Genomic DNA, 22,642 nt, shown 5'->3' with positions numbered 1-22,642 from the left:
AGGTAAGAGAGGGACTTGTAATACAAGTATTTAGAAATACATTTTAAAAAGTAGAGATGTTCAAACCTACCTTGACTACTCTGAGAAGTCCTGGACTTTCTTTCACATGTCTCTTTGGTTAATGAAGCTAGACGTGCTGCAGCTCCAGGCTGGAAACTCTTGTGCCTCCTCAGGAGAAACTCACCTGGACAGGTGACAGGTGAGGCAGCAGCTCCACACCTGCACTTCTTTGAAACTTTACAGAAATCATGAGCTGGTATCTGACGCCCTCTAGTGGCTGTATTAACAACAAACAAAATTATTATTATTATTAACCGGAGGCAGAAACAGTTAACTACATAGAGTGAAGTTAATGCTGGCATACTGGGTTAATCTCCAGGCACAATGTGATGCACAACCTGGCAAGAGGGTTTTAACAGACTGCCGGGAACATAATGAGACATATTTCACAAGTTTTGGGTGGATTGGTGATGCAAAGGCAGAAAACATAGGATTAAGTTAATTTACAGTACAGCCCCACAATTTAAATTTCTTCCATTCCTCCCTCGTTATTCCCAATTTTAAAGTATAGAGCTCAATATACAGCAGGAATTGAAGGACAAGTCAGAGCAACTCCAGTATGATAGTCCAGAACTATTTTGATCAGCATTCTTTAGACTCAGTGTTTATATTCACAGATGTCTCCAAAGATCCTGATACAAGGTGTGCAGGTGCAGCAGTATATATCCAAGTGAGTGAGTCATATATTAAGAAAAGGGTATCAGACCATTTGTCAGTATATACAACAGAGCCACTGGCAATATTATTAGTCCTGCAGTGAACAGAGGAGAAGGAAATCAATAACACTGACAGCTTTTCAGCACTAACAAGCATAAGATCTGGCAGACTGTCATTTAGAAAAGATATTATCAATGAAATATTCATTATAATGTACAGGATGGAAATTAAGGGTATATCTATGTGCTTCCTTTGGGTTCCTGCTCATGCTGGCATGGAGGGAAATGAGCAGGTGGATATTCTGGCCAAACAAACGCCCAGAATTAAGCATGTAGACCTACAGGTTCCATTAAGCAAAGCTGAAGCTAAGACATTCATTAGGACATATGTACAATCAGTATGGCAGGAGTATTGGGATGATAATGAAACTGGAAGATATCAATATAAAATACAAAGATATGTTGGTGCTCGGAGGATGGTGGGCTGGAAACTAAGGGAAGAAAATGTCATCACTCAACTATACATTATATAATATAGACAAACATCCAACCGGAAAAACTCTAGATAAACCAGAAATTGTAGAAAATACAATATCAAGAGAAATCACCTTCCTCAGTCACTAAGGAAGGCAAAACACCGTGACGTTTCATTGTCAGGTCTCTTGGGGAAAACAGCCGGCAAGATATGCTGTGACATTATAAAGTTTTTGAAAGACACTGATTTAGCGAAAAGAATCTAGAGGTTTTTGTTTGTTTGTTTGTTTGTTTTAAATTGATGGCAGTAATGCACCTCTAAGCTTGTTTGCCAACTGCCAATAAACACTAAAGAAGAAGAAGAAGCGGAAGTGGTAAGCTACAGAGCTGTGGCTAACAGTACAACCTACTCAATAAGCTGGGTGCTAAACACTAGTGGAGGTTTCTCACGTTTGTTTTCGCATTGAGTGAAACGCCAGTTTGACAGGATATTGATGTCATATTGTGGAAGCCAAAACGGCGGGTAAGTGTTTCAAAACGGAAGGTTTATTTTTATATTTCCGTGGTGTTTGTAGATGCTTCCAGTTAGCTGGCTAACCTAGCTGCCGCTGCCAGTCGGCTCTTGCTAGTTAGCTCGTAGTTACATGTTATATAAGTTATAAAATACTGTTTGCTTATCACAAAGAATCCATATTGGTTTACAATGCACCTGTATTTGTATACATATGAATTATCACAGTATGCCAGAATATTTGGAGGAGCTAAGAAGTAGGACTTGTCAATAATATCCAACATCAACAACAGTGTAAATGGATGTCAACGTTACATTATCTGGTTAACGCCGGGTGTTTTTTTAGGGGTAACTTAGTAAAATTAACAAAATCAAATGTTAATTCACCCCCTTCCTTTTCCCAATTCAGCAGACTAAATCACGTCATTGTTGTCATGTGTTTTTTTTTTTTGTCGTCCAGCCGCCGCAGCAAATGGGACCAGCCGGGCCCGTGCTCCGGTGGGATGGGGGAGGCTGAAGCTGCACCCACCGGGGCTCTAGATGCTGCAGCTGCTGTGGCTGCCAAGATAAATGCCATGCTAGTGGCCAAGGGCAAGCTCAAACCCTCACAGATAGGCACCCCGGGACCCCCCGAGAAGGTAATGAGCAGCATTACAGAGCAATGTTACAGGCTGTTGTCTCTTATGAATTAATCTTTTAAAACCTAGACAGCTGTAAAGCGGGATAATCATACTATGTTATTAGAGGTGGGAAATGTGATGATAAGCACTGTGACACAATGTCAACTTGTTAACCCTCAGAGATTTGTCTGTACCGTTTATCAGAGCTGAAATGAGTGGTCAAGTAATTTTAAAGTTGATCAACAGAAAGATAATCAGCAACAATCTTATAAGCAATTTATTGTTTCTGTCATTTTTTGAGCGAAATAGAGGAAAAAGTGGCAAACATTTCCTCTCGCGTGTCAGCCTCTCAAATGTGAGGATTTGCTGTTTTTCTTTGTAATATATCATTTTGAACTGAATATATTTGGGTTTTGGACTGTTGAAGACATCATCTCATGCGCTGGGAAGTTGTAATGGGCATATTTTTCTATTTTATGACATTGCATACACTTAACAAAGTCAGCGTAAACAATAATGAATGTAATCATGAGTTGCAGCCCTTCCATTTATGTTATATTTATACTGTGGTAGCCATCTGTGTATTACAGTATATCTGGTTGTATTAGGGCTTTGTGGGCAATACTAATCAAAGAACAGACCTTAACAGGATTTATGTGCTATTGTGATGAAATATCACAATATATGCTGATATTGTTAAAGAAAATTACATGTACTGTGACAGAATATTGTAACATTGCCCATCCTTACTATACAGTATGAGAGTGCTAGATTTTACCTTGGGGCAGAGCTCCACAAATCATGTTACAACATCTGTTTAGTTGTAGAAAACTGTCTAGTTGGTATTTCTTTCTTTGGTTTACATTATAATGGGGTGTCAAACTGTCATTTTCAGTTGGTGTTAAACATTTCAGATAACAGTCTGGGACTATAGCTTTGTAGCAGTACGCAGAAAACATATTTCCACTTTTGTGTCATAGCGTTATGTCAAAGAGTTATAAGTTATGTTCCTCACTCTGTTCATGGCATACCTCTTTCTTTTGAGAATAACAAATTGTATGTTGTGGTGTTGATAAGTACTCATCTTGTCATCATTCTCATATGAGCAAGTATTGAGTACATTATACCATGATTGAAGTTGCTTCGTCCACAAGTTTTCCTCAAAAATTTCTTCAAAAATATTGTGAAAAAATTCTTCAAAGTGTGCCATCTGAAACAAACACATATACTATCTCTTGACTCTCTTTCCTCACTCAGCCTGTGAGTGTTGGGAAGCCTCCAGTGCCAACAAAGGCCAAAGATGACCTGGTGGTAGCCGAGGTTGAGATCAATGATGTCCCGATCACCTGTCGGAATCTCCTCACACGCGGACAAACGCAGGATGAGGTCAGCAGCAATATGGATAATCAGTTCTTACAGAATGAAGTTCATGAATCAGCTTGTGGATTAGTTATTGATGTGTACTGCACCTCTCTTGGTTTGTCTGCAGATCAGTAAAGTGAGCGGTGCTGCTGTTTCAACCAGAGGACGTTACATGACAGCAGAGGAGAAGGGCAAAGCGCTCCCAGGGTGACTCCTCTAACCTCTCATTTTCAATAGCTGATCATGAAAACCAGTGGACCTGCTGTTTAATAATATTTTGTTAACACAGTCTTTCTGCTCTTTCCACACAGGGATCGACCTCTGTATCTGCATGTACAAGGACAGACTCGAGAGCTTGTTGACAGTCAGTGCTTCCTCACACTTATCTTCAATTATTCATGAATTCATGTTCTCTCACAGATGATGACAGATGATGATTACAGACTGATGATTTTACTCCCTCGTTCTCCAGGAGCAGTCAACAGAATCAAGGAGATCATCACAAATGGTGTTGTGAAAGCTGCAACTGCCTCATCAACATCTTCATCCTTCTCCCCCAGTGGGGCTTCAGTCACAGTTTACCAGCAACACAACCCACCTCCACCCTCGCTGCCCCCCATGACCCACCACAAACCACACTTTCAGTCAGGGGTAAGACAGATCCCTTTTTGTCGTTTTACTTCTCACGAACTAAGATGATGCCAGTAAATAAAGCTGAGTATAGTTGGTGTAGGTAACTAATGTTTTTAACGTACCAAATATTTTAACGCTGACTGGCTGTCAGACTGTTAAGCCAGTCAAATACATTTTTAGATTAAGGGAAACTGAGGGTTGTTTTTCTACATAAGTGGCTGACAGAGCAGAAAAACGTAAAAGTCCCAGTCATTTACCAGTGAATATAACATTTTTGTACAACTAAGTATTACTTCTGCATAATAACAGTCTTAAGCACTTACTGTCAGAAAGTCAGAGTTGAGTGATAAATACTAAAAAAGTTGGATACCTTTTTAAAAGGATAATGAATAAGTTTCAGTTTGTGAACTGAATGTGATGGCTCTGATGTTGAAGCTATAGAACAAAACAACCTGGAAGATCTGCTTTTGATTGCATTACTGAGCAAGTGTAACTAGAACAAAATAAAGACAGTTTGATGTGATAGATAACTTAGTTTTAAGTTTCTGTAAGTTAGGAAAAGCACATCTATAAGTCAAAAAATCAATGCTACTACACTGCTACTGTAAAACAGATGTGATTTGTAGTAAATTGGCTAAAATATGCCCCCCCCCACAGGATTGGATATAGTTGTACTTATGCCCATATGTTGTCTTTCTGTCTCAGATGCACTATGTTCAAGATAAACTCTTTGTGGGCCTGGAGCACGCTATCCCGGGGTTTGTGGTCAAAGAGCGGGTTGAGGGCCCGGGCTGCTCGTACCTGCAGCACATCCAGGCTGAGACTGGGGCCAAAGTCTTCCTCAGAGGAAAAGGATCGGGCTGTTTGGAGCCCGCCTCTGGACGAGAGGCCTTTGAACCCATGTACATCTACATCAGGTGGGTGTTGCCCTATGAATTAAGAAAGACTTAGAACCTTTGCTAGGTAGGGATTACTCCCGTTAATGCAGTAATAGAGTCAGCCACAGTTAGTCTACAGTTATTTGCAGCCATGTGGACGCAATAGAACTAAATTTAGTCTTTTTCCTTTCCAGTCATCCTAAACCAGAAGGACTTGCAGCAGCAAAAACATTGTGTGAGAACCTTCTTCAGACAGTGAGTAATTTCCTGTTACTGTGAAATGATTTACCATAATACTTTGTCCAGGTCTGTACTTTTCCATTCCAACTACAATTGACATTCCTAAAGTACCTGGAGACATAATAAACTAGTGGCCACTGGAGATACAATTTACTTAAAAGCGATAGGGGATGACTAATCAGTTAAGTGTCACAAGCCTATACGCTTCAAAATGCACACTTTATCACTGTTGCTCACAGTGCGCGGCACCATTATTCCAACCTTACAAGAATTTGGCACAAGTCCAGTCGCTGAAAACAGCAGCACAGATGTAACTACTGTCGCATAAGCATGCCAACTTGACAATTGTAAGTTAATGTTATTTGTCATTTATTGATCAATTTTTAATCATTAATATCCCTAATGGCCACTACTGACATGTCCACATTCTCCAGTCCAAAACAAAAATTACTGTTATTGCGTCCAACTCCAAAGTCAGTGTCCAAACCAAAAAGAACAAAACATGCACCTCCTTGTGGTATGAATTGGATAATTGATTTTACAGATGTGCCATTGAGATAACACACATTAGTAGAGCTGCAACAATTACTAGTGGATTAATTGATGAGTTGTCAACTATTTTGATAATCGATTAATTGTTTTGAGTAATTTTTTAAGAAGCAAAAAGTCCAAATTCTCTGATTCCAGATTCTCAAATGTGAATATTGTTTGGTTTCTTTTGTCCTCTATGACAGTAAACTTAATATCTTTGGGATGTGGATTGTTGGTCGGGACAAAACAAGACTCTGAGAAACAGTGATCGACATTTTTCACCATTTTCTGATATTTTATGGACATTGAAACAACTAATTGATTTATTGAGAAAATAATCGACAGATTAATCAATGATGAAAATAATCGTTAGTTGCAGCCCTGCATATTAGCACATATCAGTTACAAAGCTGTGGATAGTTGTGCAAGTATTCCGTGTATTCTATACCACAATTTTACACAAGTTTGGGTGAAGAAAAAGGTTGCAGCTCCAAAGGAGTTTGTGCTTCTAATGGGGGGTGTTGAGGCATAAAATCATTTGTATTAGAACGTAAGTAAGTATACTTATGTTTATACAACATTTTTTCCATAATACTGACGTATGTTACAGTTTTGTTTCAGCTCTTATCTTAATATGACACACAGAGTTATTGTACACACAATATTACACAGTTCTCTGTTTTTGGTTTTGTTTTTGGTTCCTTGAACCACTATGACATCTTGTTTACGTGGTTCTCTTTCTCTAGGTACATGCAGAGTATTCTCGCTTCCTCAATCAAATGAGCACCATGATGCCAACGCAACAAGGTCCACTACAACTGGTTGACTTTATGTGGTTTCAATTTCTCACTTGATTGTTATAACATACTACTACTTTGCCTCAGCTAACAGTTATAATATTTCATGTCAAATATACCTGTTTCTAGAAATCACTGAGTGAGCCTGACGTGACGTGTCTCCCTCCTCTTCCTCCTCCAGGCTTTGCGCAACCTCCAGTGGTGAATGGGATGCCGCCGCAGCCTCCTTACTACCCCCCTGCTGGATACCAGCCAAGCTACCCCATGCCTGTACCCCCACCTCAGCCTCAGCCTGTACCTCCACCTTACACTGTCCCCCCTCCCATACCTCCTGCAGCACCCACAGGGGTTCTCCCTCAGTACCCACTCCCCCTGGCCCCTGCTCCGGCCCCCACCCCCAGTCCAGCTCCTGCACCTGTCCCTGCTCCTGCTCCTGCTCCTGTGCCACAGGTAGGGCTGAAATCTTCCATTTTGTATAATAAAGTATTTATTTGATAAGAAAATTAGATGTATAAAAAGTATTTGAATAATGCTTTAAAAAGTGAAACATTACAAAGGTAGGCCATATGGGTTCCTTATATTCATTAATATTCTTTTTTTATTGTTTCGGGGATGAAATCAGTACATTGGCAACTGTTAAAAAATGAATACCATATAGCACAAATTTCCCAAATTAATTATGAAACCTGACACATGCATATATATATATATGTCACGCAGACATGCAAAGCAGTTGATTCTTACTTTTTTTTTTTCTCTCTGCAGACTCTTCCTCCTGTGCCCTTTCCTCCATCAGCTGCAGTGCCGCCCAAAGCTCCACCACCTGCTGCCCCGGGCAACCCACCACAGAAAAGACGCTTCACAGAGGAGGTACCAGACGAGAGGGACAGCGGCCTACTTGGATACCAGGTGATCAACAACTTCTCCAGCTTTCTTTGTACAACCCTTTGTCATTTTCTACTGCTTTTGCATGTTTTTTTTTCTTTTCTCCACCTTACGTGTATTGTGTGTGTTTTGTGTTTTTTGTGCCTTGTATCTACGATTTTTCATCAGTGCAGTTTGTCAAGTCAGTCCAATCATAAGTAGTTTCTGTCTTTAGCTTCTCCTCTGCTTCACTTGCTGATTGATATACTAAAACCATTATATCCTTCCTTTCTTAAAATGTTTTATGTACATTTGTTGAGACAGCATGAACTGTTGTTTCCTGTTGTTAACTTATGTGCTTCTAGTGGTAATATGGAGTTTCAGAAAAAGGTATTTTTTTTTACGATAAGCTTAAAGTATCTTACATGGTGGCTGCGAAAAATTGTGGACATAGTCACAGATTTGTGGTAAGCTATAACTTAGAGTGACATATATATATATATATTTTTTTTTTAGTTAGTAATTAGTCATATAAAAGTGTCAGGACAGGGTTTAGTAGAGGATGTCTGCTAATCGCGCCTGTGTGTTTTTCTGCTCATAGCATGGACCCATTCATATGACTAATTTAGGTGCAGGCTTCCCTGTGGGCAGCCCCGAGACTACAGGACCCCCACCACCGAGTTCCTCTGGCCCGGCGAGTGAGAGGGACAGGTATAGAGAGTTGTTTGTTTAGTTTTTGTCTTATTAATCAGATAAACAATACTGTTCAATGGTCTATATGCATGTAAAAACTCAAACCATTTCTCTTTCTGTTTCTCCAGTCGGCAGCTAATGCCTCCACCCCTGTTGCCTGTGAATGGAGTGAGACCCAAGATGGAGGAGAGAAGGGCACCGCAAGGCCCCGTGGGTAAGGGCATTATCCTATGGATTGACAAATCCCTGCCCAAATCCAAATCCACAGTTCCTGACTGTGGACTGTGCCCCTGTAAGCTTAGCCTGGATCTATTCAGAGCCTTAATGTAGCACTGCAAAGAGTAAGATGTAAATCCTCTCTTGGGCCACTGGACTGTTTCTAAATTTTAGTCGTTTTACTCAAGACTTTTGATGAAGCCACTGTGTATGTTTTAAGGCAAGTAGTTGTCCCAAAATCTTATATTTTTTTAGGATTTTTTTAATCTGGCAGATTGGATAAAAGCAGCACCGCACACACTCAGCCTCACACCGGCCCTGATGCTTTTTATGATTCTTCCAGGATTCTGCTGCTGTGACTAGAAATCTCCAGATAGTGAGGTGGAGATATGACCCGACGTTTGTTCAGTCCTTTGACAAGTCGTCTAACCACCTTACCTTCCCGTTCTGATGACATCATCAGTCTGGACTGTCCTGTTTGTTTGCTTTCCTCACTAACGAGAATCTCTCCTGTTTTTGTGTTTTCTCTTTTTCTCTGTGTTTTTCTTCTCTTCCATGTATCTCTGGGGTGATGCCGGATACTGATTGGGGGTGGGGCACGACTCGTCCTGTGACGCTGTCCTGCCGCTCGATTGGACGGCCCTAATGCTGTCGCTCCCCACCAACCAATGGCTGCTTTCGAATGGCTGCCCCTCCTCTACTCTGCTGACATAAACCATAATTTAAATCTATTAACTATTTGTTTCTCCCAAAATGTGTTTGGATATAATTAACTTGCACCGTCTTATTTAAAACATGTTGCTGCTGTTGTTTTTTTTGTGTGTTTTTTCTCTCCCCGTCTTTCTCTCCCACGTTTCCAAATGTGCTACCTATCCGTTCTTTTTTTTTTTTTGGTTTGCTTCCCCCTCTTCCTGTTTCAGAGTCTACAGCGAAAAGAATGAAAACAGGTTTGGTGGCATACACCGGCGACTCCTCGGATGAAGAGGAAGACCACTCAACCTCCAAAGCCTCAGGGCCAGGTAACCCTGGGGCAGTTCCCCCCACATCCACCTCCTCAGGCTGGACACAAGGGTATCGCTGTCCACCTCCACCACCCCCTCGTGCTAAAACACAGCCACAGCAGAAGTCTATGCCTTTCTGGATGGCACCCTAAAACAGGAAAAATCTAAACTCCCTTAGTGCTTTGTGCCCAGTCTTACAGGACGTTCTCCCAAACTGAGCCTGTCTTTTTGTAGTACTCATCACATGGATCCTAACAGCACTGTGTTGTTCTCAGCATTATTTTAGTACTTGGGTCCGAATGGACTTACTAATGCTTTGGAAAACTCCTGTTTGTTTGTTTTTCTGTGCACACATTTATAGTTTGAAGATGAACATTAAAAAGACTGATACTTCAAACAACTCTGTGGATGTATAGCTGGTCAGATGAACGATAATCTGCCTCCTGTTTTATTTGGAATGAAATGAAAAACCCGCACCAGGAGAAGTGTTTGAATATAGTGTCTTTGTAAAAACAATATCACATGGCAATGATGTTGTACATCACCAATCAATTTTCATTTCCAAAATTTCCTACCTTCTCATCCCCTTTTCCTTTCCCTGTCCAAGTCAAACAAATCATCCTTTGCTATTCTGGTCTTTTTGTACAGATCATATTGGACTAATATGTAGTAAACCTATTAAATTTATTTCTTGCTTTTATGAAATAAATAAACTTAATTTATTGCACTGTGTGAGTTTCAAATTCATTGCATTATGTCTTTTCCTTATTAAGGTCTCTGCAAAAGGACCAAGACTGCCACTTAGCTGTTGACAGTTCTGTCCTCCAGAATAAACAGTAGATTAACTTGATCTCACTATATCTGCTGACTGTAGGTTTTGCAATAATAAAACTGGAAGAAACTTAAGTTTATGCAATACAACTTGAACTGTGCATTCTTAACAACAGAAATATTTTCACATTTAAAAACTATATTAAAAATAGTGTATAGCATGATGAGCTATAATAACACTGCTGTGACGCAACAAATCCTGAAATGGATTCTGTTTGGTGTCAGATCATCTCAAGCTCCGGCTCTCTTGGAGGGTTTTTCTGGTTATACTGAGAGATGCGGCCCTCCATGACTGGCCGGAAGTGGCGGATCAGCCCCTGTGGAAGAACAACAGTACTTGTTAAAATGTAAATTAGTACTTGTTTGAACTTTTTGATTCATTCAGTGTTTGATGTTACAGCTTTATGTGATGGTACGGGTCAGTAAGTCACCTGCACAGGCCAGGCAGCTCCGTCCCCGAGGGCACAAATAGTGTGTCCCTCTATCTGCTTGCTCAGCTCCCAGATCATGTCAATCTCTGAAACTGCTGCTTCTCCTCGAACAAATCTCCACATCATATTATCCATCCAGTCCACTCCTGAGGGAGTGAAAGAGAGAAGGGAAACAGAAAAGTACAAATACAGTATTACTTCTGCAGTTGCACAAAGAAGCAAAGGGTGAGGCGATGTGTTATTGAACACAATGTGACTTCATGTTTTACTCTGTGAAATATATTCTGCAGTTCCTTACCCTCTCTGCAGGGGGTGCACTGGCCACAGCTCTCATGTTTGTAAAACTCAACCAAACGAGCAATGGCTCGGATCACATCAGTCTGGAGGAAAAATACATTTCACTGAGTGTCTGTGAGGACTGAAGGTGAGGTGTATTTTGTAATTTACATTGTGAAGGGAATTGTTTACCGATTTATCCATGACTATGATGGCAGCTGTGCCCAAAGCAGTCTCTGCACGGACCAGGTCATCGAAATCCATCAAAACATCATCACACACGTGCCGCGGGATGATGGGAGTAGAGGACCCCCCTGGGATCACTCCTAATAGATTGTCCCAGCCGCCCCTCACTCCTCCTGCACCAATCACACGAGAGGGGAGAGGAAGTCATGTCAACATCTCGCAAAGTAAACCAACATCAACACAGAGGTGGACTGTAAACACACACACACCTGCGTGCCTCTCTATTAGCTCTCTCAGAGGGATTGACATCTCTTCCTCCACTGTGCACGGTGTGTTCACATGACCGGAGATGTTAAACAGCTTGGTTCCAGAGTTCCTCTCCCTCCCAAAGCCGGCGAACCAAGCTCCGCCTCGGCGACAGATCGCAGGCGCCACAGCAACAGTTTCCACATTGGAAACAGTCGTCGGGCATCCAAACACCCCTTAAAAGGAGAGGGATGCAAAGCACTGAATATAACAAGCTAAAAGACTGTAATTACAATACAACTCTAGTTTTTCAATTTCTTAAACCATAATTAATCCCTGTAGGAAACCGGATGCAGGAGATTGTGGAGCTTCTACCTCACCTATGTCTGCAGGGAATGGCGGCTTGAGTCGCGGTTTCCCTTGTTTGCCCTCAAGAGACTCGATAAGGGCCGTCTCTTCTCCGCAGATATAAGCTCCAGCTCCTCGCATCACAAACACATCAAAGTCGTATCCTGAGCCACAGGCGTTCTTCCCTATCAGCCCTGCTTTGTAGGCCTCGTTAATGGCCACCTGTTTGAAGAGAAGAAAAACAACTCACACACTGTCCCATAAAACACACTCTATCTACAGACAGGCAAGCTACTAATCTGTACATTTGTGTACCTGCAGATTTGATGACTCATTGTAAAACTCTCCTCTGATGTAGATGTATGCAGCACGGGCGCCCATGGCTCTTCCAGCCACCAGACAGCCCTCTATCAGCTTATGGGGGTCATGACGCATTATCTCTCTGTCTTTACACGTCCCCGGCTCCCCTTCATCAGCATTCACCACCAGGTACTTAGGCCTAAGACACAGGAGAGAAGGAGACACACAGTGCAGAGACACGTCAACAGAGAGTCATTACTGATGCGGACGTAGCTTAAATGTCTCTTGACAAATCAGACCTTGACAGTTTCTTTTCCTACCTGCCATCACTGGGTTTGTTCATGAAGCTCCACTTCATGCCGGTGGGGAAGCCTGCGCCCCCTCTGCCCCGGAGCCCTGAGATTTTCACCTCATTCAGGATCCAGTCTTGTCCCTTCAGTATAATCTCCTTAGTCTTATACCAGTCACCTCGTTTGACTGCTCCTTTGAGTCTTGAAGAGAGAGAGAGAGAAGAGAAGTATTTCTACAAAGATTCAGGTTATTAGAGACGGGTTAAACTTGTGCTATGTATGTTTTCACCTCCAGTCATGCCGGCCGTATAAGTTGGTGAATATCCGATCTTGGTCACTCAAAGGACCAAATGTGGTTTTTTTGAGCTTCTCCTGGTCACAGACAGGAAAAGAAAAAGACAGATGTGATTGATACAACAGATATGTGAGATAATATTACTACTAATGGAAGTATATGCATTAGAACTGCCATATCTATAGATTTTATTATTGATTCTTATTTATAATAATTATATGACATTTGAAAATTTAATCTCATATATAAATGTACATTTTAAAGAACTCTGCATATATTTAATGTTACATGTCATGCAAACTATCTGAATATTAGGGAACAAAATTTGTATAAAATACTTTGAATGTGTTTATATTTAGTTATATCAAATTTGGGTTTTCAAAGTTTTAAAATCAAATCACACTGACAAAGAACAGTGGATTTCAGTCAAAAAGAAATGAAAAAAAAACACAAAACAAAAAACAAAATTCAGCTTCCAAACACGACATTTGGCGAGTGGCAAAACTCATACAATTTATATACAACATATTTGGTAAAAACTTTAACAATATAGAATGAGTATGAATTGTAATAAATGGATTCTGCTATCAAAATGCAGTCAATTTGACAATACAATTCAAAGATCTAACTGTTAAAAATTTAGATAGATACTTAGAAAACTGCCTTCCTTGCTCTAAAAAATGGCTAATTGACATGGTTTCTTTTCCATACCTGGAAGAAATTCAGTATACTCTGTAAGTTTCTCCAGCTCAGGGGACCCTTTATTGAACATATTAGGAGGGAGAAGTGTCAACCTAGAACTAATTGTATCAGACTGTATTGTACTGTACTTTATTGTGCTTTGATTCACCCGGCTTTCATCTTGGGCCTTCCTTGACCTCACTTGGTCTTGACTCCATGGACTCTATTTCTGACCCTCAGTCCATTTGTGGACATTTCAGTCATCGTACAGATTGATGTGCATGTGTGTCGGGTGAATTGCCCTAATGAGGAACACTGAGCCTCAGTGGGTTTGGGTCTTTTTCAAACAAATGAAAGTCAATAAAACAACGGGTTAATAAAAGCCATGTGATCAAAATAACATGACTTCTCAAATCATCCTTCACCCACTGGAGCTGAGGCGTCCCACATTACAAAGTGTCCCACATTACAGCAATTCATCCTACTTTTTTGTGAGCTGGCAGTTTGTTTGATTTCGTTTTACTTTGACATATCTGTTTGTTCGTTTTTGTTGATTGTGGTGTAAAAAGGAAATTTTTCTCTTTTTTAATTAGTCATATAATATGCTGAAAAAAATAAAAGATCTATGCTGAATTGTCTCAAATAGCTAATCAAATAATGTCACCACAATAGAGATAATTGGCTGGTATTTTGTGTTAATTATCTCTATTGGATGGAAAACCCTGTAAAACCCTATAGCTGTTTGTAAAAATGCCTCTTGCATGCCTGTAGCAACACAGAAATGGACACGTAGGACACTATACAGAGATGCGTACTGCAGTTTGGATGCATTGTGGTTGCAGGCCTACCTGTGGCTGAGCTGCAGTGCTGTAGGTCAGACGTGGAGCGACCTGACGCGCCACAGCGGCCCGCAGCACCCGCAGAGGCAGCATCCTGCCGGAGGCCGAGGACGGACAGCAGCTACTCACTTCAAACTCTTCAAAGCTTTGTTCTCCAGAGTCTCCGTTTGACTTCTCATTCAATCAAACCAACTTCTCAAACCTCTGCTGTTAGAGGAGCTGCTGCGTCAGGCCTGCTGGTTAGGCCTAATTAAACTAAGAGGATTAACGAAATACGTCATATCCTATCCCAGCTGCCCGTGCGGCACTACAGGTACCCAACACACACGCACACGCACGCACACACGCACACACACCCAATTAAGGGGTCAGTATCATTGCAAAAAAGCACTTTAATTAAGGGACTTTGTGCATAATTTACAGGGTTATTGATGTAACAAGAGCCATTCATTTTGTCCAGAGTCCATTAAATGACCCTTGACTGATGTGCTCAATTTCACAATTTGTGTTTTTACTCATTAATTTTTTCCACAAGCCTTTTATCATACTCTTAAACTGAGAGAAATGCTTTAAATTAGGGACATTTTCATGGCAACCTCCTGTCTTCTAGAGATACATTAGAAAGTACCAGTGGTGGAAGAAGTACTCAGATCCTTTATTGAAGTAAAGGTACTAATACAGCAATGTAAAAATACTTCATTACAAGTAAAAGTCCTGCATTAAAAATCCTACTTAAGTAAAGGTACATAAGTATGAGCAGCAAAATGTAGTTGAAGTATTGCAGTAAAAGTAGTGGTTTGGTTCCTCTGACTGATATTATTATATATGACATCATTAGATTATTAATACTGAAGCATCAGTGTTAGAGCAGCATGTTACTGTTGTAGCTGCTGGAGGTGGAGCTAGTTTCAACTACTTTATATACAGTTAGCTAGTTTAGTCTAGTGGTTCCCAACCTAGGGGTCAGGCCCCTCCAAAGTTTTTGGACTTTTTCTCAAATGATTTTTGCTAAAATATTGGATCATTAGAACATTTATAGAAATGAAACCATGTGAGAAGTTTAGACGGGAAAATCTTTGGTGGAGCTGTTAACAACTCATAGACCTCTGAAATGTGACTCCGCCTACACACTGCCTTTTGTAAGACGTCAAAAGCCAAAAAGGTTGGAAACCACAGGTTTCATCTTTAACAATGTGTTGTATTTTAAAAGCAGGTTATATTATCCATTGTTTCAAATCTTCATCTGGAAAGTAACTAAAGCTGTCAAATAAATGTAGTGGAGTAGAAAGTACAATATTTCCCTCTGAAATGTAGTGGAGTGGAAGTATAAAGTAGCATCAAATGGAAATACTCAAGTAAAGTACAAGTACCCAAAAATTGTACTTGAGTACAGAATTTCCCACCACTGGAAATAATGTAGTCCATAAAACTAAAAAAACAATTAATCTCCTCCAAGAGAAATGTTTCACTCAGAACATATATTGTTCATAACTCTAATTACCAAATTTAGGAGTTATTTATTAATATTGTCTGTTGAAGCTATGCATTCATGTTCCAAAAAATGAATATCTGCTGATAGATCATCAAATTTTTCACCACTTAAATATGGATATTGGCATCAGCCTAAAAAATCCAGTATTGGTCGGGTTCTAGTTCAAGTCTTTAAATAGCTGTTTTTGTAAAATAAAATAAAATAAAATAAAATAAACCAATGACAGAAACACAGCAAACAGCAAGCTTAGATATCTTTATTTATTTTCTTTACATTAACTGAAACAAATGATGGGAAATGAATTCATATCTCTGAGAAGGTCCACTAAAAACTGAAAGACAAAAATGTATCCCTGATAGCGGGGTCTCTGCTCAGACCAGACCCCATGTCCCTTTACCGAAGCCAAGAAAACAAACAGCTCACATAGAAACGCACACTTCACAGCTGGCATTAGTTAACCCTCATTTATTCACAAAGCTCTGACTGGGAGCACCAACACCCTCCACATACAGGACCAACTGTCATACTGATATTCCAGTAGGACTGGTTCCTGTAAGACCAGTAGTTTACAATCATTGCTGTTATGTATATGCCTATTTTTACCCTCACGACAGGTTTCAATTTGATTTTCAAATGTAAAACGATATAATACAAAATCTCTTTAATATTTAAACTACTGGTCTTACATTAGCATGAAGAGTGTCAATCACCCTACAGCACCAAACAATTTCTTCCCATTTTATATTTTGTTTAATCACTTAGTGCATTGCTCAAGATTTCCTGAGAATAGTTGCAGCACAAAAAAAAATCTAAGGCAACTTCATCCCAATATATATTATATTTGAATATAACTGTACTAATATGCAAGAAGAAAATGAGTATTCATTGTATTCGGGTTTCAAAGAAGTATCGTCTATTTCAATCACAATCTTAAATGGTACCAAGTGAGTTAATGTACTAGATATTGAAGGTCAGACAAAAGGCTTGAAGCTCTCAAATCTCATAGTGCAAATAAACTGGGAATAAAAACTTTTTTTTTTTTAACTACACAACAAAGAGCGGATAGTGCACACAAGGCCAGACCGGCACGAATGCTACAGCAGGTTCTGACTCAAGAAAATTGGAAATTAAAAAGGAAAACTGCTGTCATTTAAAGCCATTCATGATTGCATTACAACCTGCCACAGGCCTTAATGTACTGGTCTCCTGGCTGAACAAGAAAAAGCCCGAAGAAACTTAAAAAGTATTTTGGTCGAAGATAGAAGACGATAAACTCAAAAGTTAATGGCCCCTTTAGACACAGTGGTGGCCGATCTATAAGAACTGCCATGCAATAACATGTGATACAGTACTATACATGTTGAATTAACATCCGAGAAGCATGCTGAAAGTCATTTTGCGTTCCAGCTACATCTGAGGTTTTAAACCCCTGACTTCTTCTTTGCTCTGTTCCCTTCTCTCTACCCCGGAGGGTGGAATGTGCCTGTGTTACTGCAGTACCTGACGGGGGGGTTAAATGTGCAAAGAATGCATTTGAGGAAGAATCGCCAAAAAGAAGACACGCAGCCCATAAAGGGTGTTTAGGTATATGGAGATGTTGAGCCACAATCTTATAAGACTTCTGAGGAACTGATAAAAACAAAACAAAAAAAAAAAAGTGATCTGTGTCCCACTCTGGATTTGATCTCGCAAAGAGTTTCAGCAGAAGAGCCATAATAAATAACAATAAATAAATAAATACAGAAAAAAAGGGGACAAGTCATCTCAATCATCTCCTCATCTTGCCCCCTTTCTAATTTTTTTTTTTTTAAACAAGGAATCCAAATGAGTGCATTGGAAGACTGAAATCCACAGTCTCTGGGAGAAAAAAAAAAAATTGTCTTCAACATAACAAACATCAACTCATTGATCCAGACTTTGTCTCTTTTGGTCAGGCGTTTAACACAGAGCTCTACGGCTCCGAAACACTCAAATATGGAAGCAGATTCTTTCTCATGGCTATCAAAACAGTTGGGAAGAAGCTTGGAAAGTTCTTCAAACCCAACATTGGCTACAATTCAGCTCTCTCCTCCCCGGTTAACTTAAGATTAAAAAAAAAAAAAAAAAGTTAAATTTAAATCTTTGGTATAAGCACCAAATCAAAGCGAAGACTCTATCTCTAACAAGAAAAGACACAAAGAACATTATTGCTTTCAATGCACAGAACCAGTTTGATTAATTAGATTGCATAACTGCATTTCCACTGATAACCACCAGAGGACAGTGGGCACACAAACTCGTTCTTGTGATCAAGGTGATATGACTTCTGAATTGCACCTGAATACATTATGTTATAACTAAAATATACCTCTCCAAATATTCCTGCATTTTGCAGCTCTGGATTTTTAGTTTGCATAGTGAAAAGCATCCAAGTAACCACAAACTCAAAACACGCATGTCCAGCTAGAAAAATAACATGAAATCAGAAGAAACAGCTCCAACCTAAAATACATAAAATGAAACAGCAAACGAGAAACAAAATTTAAAAGACAAATAAAATCAAATGCCAGAAGACAAACATTTAAAATATCTCAGAAAACCCGTTTTTTTCTTTTAATATCATTTAGTTGTTTTTTTTTTTAAGCGCTCTCTACATGGGAGCAGCAGGTCATTAGTCCAGCCACCTGAGTGAGATTTTTTTTTACTGTGGATGCTTTACCACACAGACACACACGCATACACACACGCTCTCTTTTCACTACTCCTCCTCCTCTGCCTCCTCTTCTCCGATTTCCTCTTCCACTTCGTCTACCCATCTGTCATGCCGCGCCGCCGGCGAGTGGGTTCCTCCGGGATCCTCTCCTTCCGTCTCTCTTCCCCCTCGCAGCTCCGGACCTCGTAGAAAGAGCCCAGGGTAGTTAGCCAACCTGGTGGAGCTGAATTGAGCCAGAGCCTGAAGGGCGAGAGACCGCTCCCTCTCGCTGTCCCCTTGAAACATCAGGTGGCTGGCGACGGACCCACTTCCACCATCCAGCACCGTGCGGGGGAGGAACGCTGAGGAGTGGGCCTGTACGGACAGAGACTCCAGAGGGTTGGACTGCTTGCTGCCGCCTCCATCGCCTCTCCCCTCATCTCCGAGCTCAGGCCCACGTCTGGGGCGGCGTGTGCGCAGCTCCAGGCAACTGTGTCCCTTGCGGTGACGCTGGAGATGGTCTTCTCGGGCGAAGGCCTTGTGGCAGAGTGGACACTCGAAGGGCCGTGCCCCACTGTGGAGGGACAGGTGGTTTTTGAGGTCGTATGAGTGGAGAAACCGGGCGGGACAGTGGGGGCAGGGGTAGGGGCGCTCGCCTGTGTGTTTCCTCATATGGATCTTCAACTTATCATTCCTAATAAAAAGAGAAGAGAAGATAAAAGATGAAGAGGCGGGGGGGGGAAGTAGGATAGGAGCAAAATATGATTAAAAGATTCAAGCAGGCTACAACACTATAAACCATTTTGTTGTGTAGATATTCTATGTAAGAAGTTTCTGTACCGTGTGAAACGAACTCCGCAAGCAGAGCACTGGAAGGGCTTCTCTCCAGTATGCGTCCTCATGTGTCGAGGCAGTTTTCCTGCTCCGTGGATGATCTTCTGACACACAGGGCACTGCTGGGGCGTCTGAGACTTCCTTTTCCTCCCACCTCCCGCTGCTGATGCTGCCGCTCCTCGCTCAGCTACAGAAGTAGGTACGGAGGTACTTTCCATCAGCATACCATCATCAAAGACCTCCATCTCATCGTCATCTGACAGCTTGTCATTGGAGGACGGGACAGGAGGTGGGTGGGCTATATGGGGGCGCTGATGCAGAAAATGTAGGAGCCCTCCGTTTAGTGTGGCCCCTCTTCCTGGCTCTCGGATCGCCCTGGGATCCCCGTTCTGCCCAGATTTGAGGCAGTGCTCCTCCTGCTCAGGGCTGGGAGGCTGGGTGGACGGCAGGGAGCGGAGGCTGTCAGAGGCAGGTGAAGGGTATGAGGCGGGGGAAGCGGGTGACGGGTTCAAAACCAAGGAGTTGATGTGATGTGACCCGCCTTTTTTCACCTTCTTTCTGTCCGTTTTTCTTCGAGATCCTTTCTCTACTCCCCTCTCTCCCTCCGCCATCCTCTCTGTCGCTGTGTGTTGGGCTCTCTGCTCCTCTGCTGTGTCCCCCTCTGCCTCCGCCGTCTCCCCAAGGATGTCTCTGCACGCGTCAGCCACACACTGGATGCCCAGAAGCTGAGCCCCTCGCAGCACATCTCTCATTCCAGAGCTGGGGATGGTCAGGGTGGCGGTGTAGGCGAACTCCAGCAGGGCGTCCAGGGCATCAGGTGCCACGCAGTCCAGCTGACACACGCTGAAACCTCCTCCGCCCTCGCCGCCCCCTTCCTCTGTCCCGAACAGCCGGCGGAAGTAGAGACTGACGGCAGCCATGACGGAGCGGTGAGTCGGGTAGTGTGCCCCGCGGGAGGTCAGAGTGAGGTCACACAGGAGCCCTGTCCTCCTCTGGTCATTGAGGTGGGACAAAAGCTCATTGCTGTGCTCCGGGAAGGGGATCCCAATCAGACCGTCCTCTCCTGGAGACATTGCCACCTGCATGACAGAGGGGGAAGATTAGATAAGTGGAGTTTACAGTATGGTACCTGAATTATGAAAAGTAATAATCCACTTGAGCTCTAAAAAAACATTAACCTCAAGATTTTATCTTTGCAGTTTCTAAGAACAAACGATAAACCTTCAGGTCTTCCAGAGTGTATATATATTTAAACGTCCCAAAAGTAAAGCTTCAGTAGCGTGACTTAGAGAAGGAGTTTTACTTCACGTGAGGGACAGTCTAAATCGGGCTTAGCAACCACTCTCCCCTCCCAACCCCCCCCAGTGCTTTCTCTCCAGATTACTAAATCAGGAGGTGGCGATTTTGTCCATTGAGACGGCGGCTGGGGCATCAGAGAAAGAATGCGATGGGCATGACAGAGGCAGCGGGAGAGGCAAAATATAAAAAGCAAGAAGAAGTAGAAATAATCATCACAGCAGGCGAGATTTAAAACGAAGTGATCAATAATGATGCGGAAAGGACGCAGGATTATGTAATGTAGGTGCTGTACCCAGCGGGCAGTAGGTTAATTCCCTTTATAGCATTAGCTGTTTGATTAAAATACCTGGAGAAGAAAGAGAGGGACTAGTGGAGGAGAAAGAAAGAAAAGCAAACGAGGAAGGAAGTGACAGACTAGAGTGGGTGAAAGGGGGGAGTACCAGTGAAAGAATGAGGAAGGAAAAAACAGCAAGAAAAAAATTAAAACCTTTATGAGGGTGGGAATAAATCTATATTACTCACAATTGTCCAGAAAACATTTACAGTACAGTCAGTTATTCGATTTTGTCTTTTTTGTTAACCAATGAAGCAAGTTTATTGACACAAAGTAACATGTCGTAATACAAGTCACATAAGGACAATAACTTTCTTTATTTCCCTTTGTGAGACGTAACGAGGCCTGTTGGTAATAAGACCCAACAACTCCCTTCTTTGGCTCCCTAAGCTCACACCTCACCTTGTCCACACTATACCAGCTCAACAATATCGCTCAAACACCTGAGCAGACCAGATTTTCCACAAACAACTCAACCTCCAGATTCCCCCTCCCTGCCCTTCATCTCCCTCCCATAGCAACTGGCAGCCCCCTGGCCATCCAATAACAGTGTTCACCCAGCCCAGAGGGCTCTGCACAACGACGGTACATCCACCTGACTAACCTGCTCCAAAACACACCCTATTAAACACACATGCACAGGCACAAGAGCACACACACACACACACATTATGTGCCAATCTGTGGCTCCCCCCACCCACCATTGTTAGATTTAACTTGTTACGTTATGATTTGAACGTCAGCCTGTTTTAAAACACATGCATGGAAAGATGAACTCCACCTACCATGAAAAACAGTAAAAGTAAAGCTAATTAAATAAATACTTTTAAAGAACTTGCCAACACCTTTGTGCAACTTGAACTTTTAGATCCTTCCAATCCGTCAAACCAATACCAAACCTCCCAAATGTTCCTTTTCTCATCCAAGCACAATCTCAGTCTATGATCCTACCTTCCCCGTCTTCATTGGCATGGGCACAGTCAGCTGGAGACGAGGCGGCATGTGTCTCACGGCATCCATCTTTTTGCTCTTTACAAATCTTCCCTCGCTTTCTTCCTCTCTCTTTGAAAACCACTTTCTTTTTTTTTCTTCTACCCTTAGATGTGCAACTTGAAGGTCTGATCTCTTTTGTCAGAAGTCGGGGTTAAGCGTTCATCCTTGGGGATGTCTACCTCTTACGCACATTCTGTCACTCACTCGCCTTCCTGTTGTATCAAAAGAGGGTGCATGGTGACGAAGACAGATTTAGAGATACCCCTCCCCCCCGGTCGCCTACGCGCCCCCTCTCTCCAAAACCCAACGGCCCATTTTCCGAACACTTTCCGATAAACACGACGTCTTCGTCGACCTCTCCCTGTTGAAACGGAGGCCGACAGGTAGACAGGTTGTAGTGTATCTAAGGTCATGGCAGGTCTGTGGATGTAGAATAAATAACCTCAAGGCTTCAGACCACACACATTAGTTGAACTGGTTTGGCAGGAAGGAAACCAGCTCATGCGACCAAAACACACCAGAAGTACCAATACTCAACGATTTCTTTAGTAACCTCAAAGAGTATCAAAGTTGAACAACCATGTAAGAACCAAAATCATATTGACATTGTGAGTCATATTATACCAAAGAACAAACATTCAGGTAGGTGCAATATGAGTTAAACCATATTACATTGTACCACAGAGACAAGCTGGTGCAAACAACTCTTCCTTTGAGACCTACTCAACCTCTCTGAGTGCTTGTGATAAAATAACTTCAA

At 41.8% G+C, this 22,642-nt stretch overlaps 3 protein-coding genes and 1 long non-coding RNA gene across 7 annotated transcripts in view; 2 read left to right on the top strand and 2 right to left on the bottom strand.

Moving 5' to 3' along the window:
• Positions 1–1,544: 1,544 nt before the first annotated feature.
• On the top strand, positions 1,545–10,259 carry khdc4 (KH domain containing 4, pre-mRNA splicing factor). Of its 3 annotated transcripts, none has more exons than XR_006404404.1 (14): positions 1,545–1,713; positions 2,162–2,339; positions 3,579–3,707; positions 3,811–3,890; positions 3,995–4,047; positions 4,156–4,334; positions 5,022–5,233; positions 5,389–5,449; positions 6,712–6,772; positions 6,944–7,212; positions 7,528–7,671; positions 8,256–8,337; positions 8,448–8,533; positions 9,456–9,490. XR_006404404.1 is itself a non-coding variant. In XM_044358335.1 (14 exons), exons 1-14 carry the CDS (start codon positions 1,685–1,687, stop codon positions 9,686–9,688), a joined length of 1,824 nt encoding a protein of 607 aa, XP_044214270.1. In that variant the 5' UTR covers positions 1,546–1,684; the 3' UTR covers positions 9,689–10,259. The 3 variants fall into 3 exon arrangements, 2 of the variants coding, with proteins under 2 accessions (XP_044214271.1, XP_044214270.1); XM_044358335.1 differs by having other exon boundaries at positions 1,546–1,713; positions 8,228–8,337; positions 9,456–10,259; XM_044358336.1 differs by lacking the exon at positions 9,456–9,490 and having other exon boundaries at positions 8,448–8,550.
• Positions 10,023–14,497, bottom strand: LOC122986873 (NADH dehydrogenase [ubiquinone] flavoprotein 1, mitochondrial-like). Its single transcript, XM_044358339.1, has 10 exons — positions 14,269–14,497; positions 12,734–12,816; positions 12,475–12,645; positions 12,170–12,353; positions 11,887–12,076; positions 11,530–11,742; positions 11,267–11,433; positions 11,097–11,178; positions 10,799–10,944; positions 10,023–10,684 (listed from the first exon to the last, which is right to left on the bottom strand). Exons 1-10 carry the CDS (start codon positions 14,350–14,352, stop codon positions 10,589–10,591), a joined length of 1,416 nt encoding a protein of 471 aa, XP_044214274.1. The 5' UTR covers positions 14,353–14,497; the 3' UTR covers positions 10,023–10,588.
• LOC122986875 overlaps positions 14,493–22,642 on the top strand; it is a 15,021-nt gene continuing 6,871 nt past the window's right edge. The window contains exon 1 of the long non-coding RNA XR_006404405.1: positions 14,493–14,572. This is a non-coding gene — a long non-coding RNA (uncharacterized LOC122986875). The remainder of the gene's footprint in view (positions 14,573–22,642) is intronic.
• Positions 15,992–22,642, bottom strand: part of zbtb7b (zinc finger and BTB domain containing 7B) — a 22,737-nt gene continuing 16,086 nt past the window's right edge. Inside the window, exons 1-3 of one of the 2 annotated variants that reach the window (XM_044358337.1) lie at positions 21,841–22,136; positions 19,263–20,335; positions 15,992–19,116 (exon numbers count right to left, since the gene is read on the bottom strand). In XM_044358337.1, coding sequence (XP_044214272.1) covers positions 18,489–19,116; positions 19,263–20,335; positions 21,841–21,909 — 1,770 coding nt within the window. In that variant the 5' untranslated portion in view covers positions 21,910–22,136 and the 3' untranslated portion in view covers positions 15,992–18,488. Of the gene's footprint in view, positions 19,117–19,262; positions 20,336–21,840; positions 22,137–22,642 lie in introns of those variants that run through there. The other variant, XM_044358338.1, reaches the window with a different exon arrangement.

Source organism: Thunnus albacares, chromosome 8 (assembly GCF_914725855.1).
Source record: "Thunnus albacares chromosome 8, fThuAlb1.1, whole genome shotgun sequence".
Lineage (NCBI taxonomy): Eukaryota > Metazoa > Chordata > Actinopteri > Scombriformes > Scombridae > Thunnus > Thunnus albacares.
The sequence above is the reverse complement of the archived record's forward strand: the minus strand, read 5'-3'. Positions and strand labels throughout refer to the sequence as shown.